This window comes from Gossypium hirsutum, chromosome A06 (assembly GCF_007990345.1).
Source record: "Gossypium hirsutum isolate 1008001.06 chromosome A06, Gossypium_hirsutum_v2.1, whole genome shotgun sequence".
Lineage (NCBI taxonomy): Eukaryota > Viridiplantae > Streptophyta > Magnoliopsida > Malvales > Malvaceae > Gossypium > Gossypium hirsutum.
Genome location: NC_053429.1, coordinates 43,515,610 through 43,521,064, shown reverse-complemented (window position 1 = coordinate 43,521,064; position 5,455 = coordinate 43,515,610). Strand labels below are relative to the sequence as shown.

General features: G+C 39.5%; 1 protein-coding gene across 1 annotated transcript; it reads left to right on the top strand.

Moving 5' to 3' along the window:
* The first annotated feature begins 1,607 nt into the window (after nt 1-1,607).
* Nucleotides 1,608-5,176, top strand: LOC107963035 (uncharacterized). The gene is made up of 6 exons (XM_016899635.1): nt 1,608-1,764; nt 1,811-1,933; nt 2,132-2,574; nt 3,114-3,209; nt 3,723-4,019; nt 4,892-5,176. The coding sequence occupies exons 1-6, from the start codon at nt 1,608-1,610 to the stop codon at nt 5,174-5,176; spliced, it is 1,401 nt and encodes a 466-aa protein (XP_016755124.1).
* The last annotated feature ends 279 nt before the right edge of the window (nt 5,177-5,455 follow it).

Below are 5,455 nucleotides of genomic sequence, written 5' to 3'. Positions count from 1 at the left end.
TACAAGGAAATTATGTAATTGAGACTATTATTAAACTCAAGTGCGATATGTCGAGAAAATAGATATATCAATGTTGATTTTATATGAGATATGTGCAAGTATACTAACAATGTTGTTGTTTGATGCTTATACAAGTGCCAAACTGTTGATTGAATGGTAATATATTTATTTTATATGATGCATTGAATCGGTAAGTATTTTAATTTTTTTTAGTGATCTGCAAATGGTAGTAATGCTTCGAAACCCTGTTCTGGCAGCGGATACGGGTTAGGGGTGTTACATAGGGACACGGGCGTGTCCTTGTGTTCACAGTTTAGTCCAGAACCACCCCTGATGTGTGTTTTGGGCCTCGGAGACCCATATAAAAGACGATATGCATGTTCTTGAATAAATTGTAAATTTGAACAAAAATTTTTTAACCGATTTTACATAGTAGTGTATGTTCAAGTCCGGTAAAGCCTCATATCCTGTCTCGATGTTGGACTCAGGTAAGGGATGTTATATTTATTGGTATCAGAGCTATGGTTTAGTCAGTTCTAAGACTACGTAGCGAGTTTGGAAGTCTAACTATACATGCCATACGTGTATTATGATAGTGTGACAACTCCTAACAATTGAAATTGTGTTTTATATGGTAAATGAATCTTAAACGAGCAGTTGCTGACGATGTAGAGAGTAACGTGCCTGCTCCTGCTGAAGGAGCAATACCAAATGATAGTAGACTCGAAACGATTAGTAGAGGAGAAGGAGGCAGAGAAGCCTTTCTCCACATGATGAATAATTGGTACACTAAGTTTGTTCGGGAAAACCTGGGTGTTCAACCTCCCCCACCCTTCCTATTCCTCAGCCTACCCCTCTAACTCCCCAAGTTGTTGAGATGGTGAGAAGGGAAAGGCTTCTGGTTGATCGAGTTAGAAAACAAGGGGCTGAAGAGTTCTGAGCTAACATTGATGATGATCCGGAAAGAGCAGAGTTTTGGCTCGAGAACACCATCCGAGTCTTTGATGAGTTGTTAGGCACATCGGAGGAGTGCATGAAGTGCGTTATGTCTCTTTTAAGAGATTCCGTTTTCCAGTGGTGGAATACCCTCATGTCGGTTGTACCGAGGGAAAAAGTGACTTGGGAGTTTTTCCAAAAGGAATTTCACAAGAAGTATATCAGTCAAAGGTTTATGGATCAAAAGAGGAAGGAATTCCTCGAGTTGAAATAGGGAAAAATAACAATTACCGAGTATGAGCGTAAGTTTCTGAGGCTTAGCAAATACGCTTGGGAATGTGTATCTACCAAAGCTATCATGTGTAAAAGATTTGAGGACGGGTTGAACGAAGACATTCGATTATTGGTAGGCATCCTTAAGTTGAAAGAGTGTGTAGTCTTGGTCGAAAGAGCATGCAAGGCCGAAGAATTGGCCAAAAAAAAGCGAAAAGCTGATTTGGTGTCTCAAGACTTGAAGAAGAGGCAACTGAGCAAATCTTTTCAATCATCATCTAAGAAGTTGAGAGAGTTTACTACTCGATTTAATGCCTTTGCTAGATATTCGAGCAAGAATAAGAGTAAACAATACACAGTTTTGAAAGCTCAAACTACCTCAATTGCCAGTGTTAGGAATGGTCGACCCGATAGATCAGGATGTCCCTAATGTGAGAGACGCCACTTTGGCAAGTGTCAAGAGAATGATAGAACTTGTTTCAAGTGTGGTTCCCCTAATCACTTTGTTAGGGATTTCCCCGGGAGGACGGAAAGAAGGAATCTCCAAGGAACAAGGTCAGATATAGTACTGCTAATAAGGGAAAACCTTAGAGGAATCTAGGTAGTGAACCGAGTGTTAAAGGTGCACCTAAAGAGTCTCCTGTGAGACTTGAGGGTAGGGCACCTACGAGGACCTATGCCATTCGCGCTCGAGAAGAGGCCTCATCTCCTAATGTAATTACTGGTACATTTTCTATCTATGAAACTCCTGTTGTTGCTTTGATTGATCCAGGGTCTACCCATTCATATATTTGCATGAAGTTGGTGTCTGGTATGAACTTGTTTGTTGAACATACTGAATTCATAGTAAAGGTGTCAAACCTATTAGGCAAGTATGTGTTAGTTGATAAAGTGTGTAAAAATTTCCCCTTAATGATTAAAGGTCATTGTTTCTCGGCTAATCTTATGTTATTACCATTCGATGAATTTGATGTAATTCTTGGTATGGACTGGTTAACCACTCATGATGTGGTAGTGAATTGTGGAAGAAAGTTTATCGAACTGAAATGTGAGAACGGTAATGTTCTTCGGGTTGAACTAGATGAATTAAATGGCATGCCTGCAGTGATTTCTTCCATGTCTGCTCGGAGATGTATAAGAAAAGGGTACGAAGCTTACCTCGCCTTTGTGCTGAACACTAAAGAGTCTGAGTTAAGGATTGAGTCGGTACCAGTAGTACGTGAATATTTGGATGTGTTTCTGGAAGAATTATCGGGGTTACCTCCTATTAAGGAAGTAGAGTTTGGCATTGATTTGACTCCTAGTACTGCGCCTATTTCGATTGCCCCGTATAGGATGGTCCCAATAGAAATAAAAGAGTTGAAGGTTTAGTTACAGGAGTTAACTGATAAGGGTTTCACGAGACTGAGCTTTTCACCTTGGGGTGCTCCTGTGTTATTTGTGAAAAAGAAAGATGGTTTGATGAGACTATGTATAGATTATCGACAGCTCAACAAGGTGACAATAAAGAGCAAGTATCCTTTGCCAAGGATTGATGATCTATTTGATCAATTGAAGGAAGCCACAGTATTTTCAAAGATAAATTTGAGGTCCGGCTACTATCAGTTGCGGGTTAAAGAATCAGATGTGCCTAAGACTGCTTTTAGAACGAGGAATGGCCATTATGAATTCCTCATTATGCCATTTGGGTTAACAAATGCTCCTGCCTTGTTTATGGATTTAATGAATAGAATATTTCAACCTTATTTGGATAAATTTGTCGTGGTGTTCATCGATGATATTTTGATTTATTCAAGAGATGAGGCAGAGCGTGCCGGGCAATTGAAAACTGTTTTGCAGACTTTGAGGGACAAACAGTTGTATGCCAAGTTCAGTAAAAGCGAATTTTGGCTTCGTGAAGTCAGGTTTTTAGGACTATTGTTTCTGGAGACGGTATTAGAGTTGACCCAAGTAAGATTTCAGCCATTGTTGACTGGAAATCGCCGAAGAATGTGACAGAGGTCAGAAGCTTTTTAGGCTTGGCCGGTTATTACAGACGATTTGTTAAAGGATTTTCGATGATTGCCACTCTAATGACGAGGTTGTTACAAAAGGATGTTAAGTTCGAATGGACAGAGAAGTGCCAATAGAGTTTTAAGAAACTGAAGGCGTTGTTGACTGAAGCTCCAATGTTAGTTCAACCTGAGCCGGGAAAGGAGTTCATGATCTTTAGTGATGCATCCTTGAATGGTTTGGGATGTGTGCTTATGCAAGAAGGCAGAGTGATGGCCTATGCATCCAGACAGTTGAAACCGCATGAGAAAAATTACCCGACACATGATTTAGAGCTAGCTGCCATTGTGTTTGCATTAAAGATTTGGAGACACCATTTTTATGGTGAGACTTGCCGAATATTCACCAATCACAAGAGTTTGAAATACCTGATGACCCAAAAGGATTTAAATCCTAGGCAATGGAGATGGTTAGAATTGATAAAAAATTATGAGTTAATAATTGACTATCATCCGGGAAAGGCGAATGTGGTCGCCGATGCCCTAAGTAAAAAATCCTTGTTTTCTTTGAGAGCTATGAATGCTCGGTTAGCCTTATCAGACGATGGTACTGTCGTAGTGGAGTTGAGAACTAGGCCGATGTTCCCTCAAGAAATTTGTGAAGGTCTGAGTAACGATTATGAATTGCAAGCCAAGAGAACTCAGTGTGAGTCAGGTTCTGAATCTGATTTTCAGGTTGATTCTGATGGTTGCTTGATGTTCCGAGATAGAATTTGTGTTTCTAAAGACTCCAAATTGATTGATAAGATTTTGAATAAGGTACATAATGGTCGTCTGGCAGTACACCCTGGTAGTACTAAATTGTACAATGACTTGAAGAAAATATATTAGTGGGACGGTATGAAAAGAGATATTTCCAAATTTGTTGCAAGATGCTTAATTTGTCCACAAGTAAAAGATGAACACCAAGTGCCTTCAGGACTACTACAGCCTATCGTGGTTCTTGAGTGGAAATGGGATCGAATTACCATGGATTTTGTATTAGGCTTACCTTTTCGACCGAGTAAGAAAGATGCGGTGTGGGTCGTTGTTGATCAATTGACGAAGTCGGCTTATTTTATCTCGATACGTATTGACTACTCACTTGATAAACTGGCTAATCTATATATTTCTGAAATTGTGAGACTTCACGGAGTACCCTTATCGATCATATCGGATAGAGATCCGAGGTTTACCTCATAATTTTAAAAAGGTTGCAAGAAGCCTTAGGCACGAGGTTGATTTTTAATACTGCTTTCCACCCACAAACTGATGGCCAATCTAAGAGAGTGATTCAAACCTTGGAAAACATGTTGAGATGTTGTGTTCTAGAATTCCAAGGTAGTTGGGAAAAATACTTACCTTTGGTTGAGTTTGCCTATAATAATAGTTTTCAGATGAGTTTAAAAATGGCACCCTATGAAGTGTTGTATGGCTGGAAGTGTCGAACTCCTTTGTATTGGATAGAACTCAAGGAAAATAAATTACACAGGGTTGAATTGGTTAAGGAAATCGAGGACAAAGTGAAAGTAATTAAAGATTGTTCAAAAGCGGCATCGGATAGACAAAAGTCTTATTCAGATTTGAAAGGGAAAGAAATTGAGTTTCAAGTGGGTGATAAGGTATTTTTGAAAGCATCCCCATGGAAAAAGGTTCTAAGAATCGGCAGGAAGGGCAAGTTAAGTCCTCATTCCATAGGACCTTACGAGATCACCGAAAGGATAGGACTGGTAGCTTATCGGTTGGCTTTACCACCTGAATTTGAAAATATCCATGACGTATTCCACGTGTCTGTGTTGCACCGTTATAGATCAGACCCCTCACATGTGATATCACCTATAGAAGTTAAGATTCAACCGAACATGACTTATGGCGAAGAGTCGATCAAGATATTGGATCGGGAAGTCAAACAGTTGAGAAACAAGAAAGCGCCTTAGTAAAAGTGTTATGGCATAGGCATGGGATAGAGGAGGCTACATGGGAGCCCGAAGAAACCTTGAGAAATCAACATCCTGAAATAAGGCCTAATCAGAATAGTGGTTTCAGGACCACAAATCCGATGTTAAAATTTTTTTATGACTATTATGAGTTCTAGGATAGGAAAATAAGTATGTGTTAAAGTTTCATGAAGAAATTCTGAGTATAAGGTGTCCAATTGGAGATTATGAACCAAATTGAAGAAATTGTAAAACTTGGGTTCTAGAAGCAATCTGCAT

Bases quoted from the DNA above. Each gene is read 5' to 3' on its own strand.
- LOC107963035 (XM_016899635.1), top strand. From the start codon at position 1,608: ATGGTCGACCCGATAGATCAGGATGTCCCTAATGTGAGAGACGCCACT. The intron at 1,765-1,810 runs GTCAGATATAGT...AGAGGAATCTAG, and splicing joins AGGAATCTCCAAGGAACAAG to GTAGTGAACCGAGTGTTAAA. The intron at 1,934-2,131 runs GTACATTTTCTA...TAATGATTAAAG, and splicing joins ATCTCCTAATGTAATTACTG to GTCATTGTTTCTCGGCTAAT.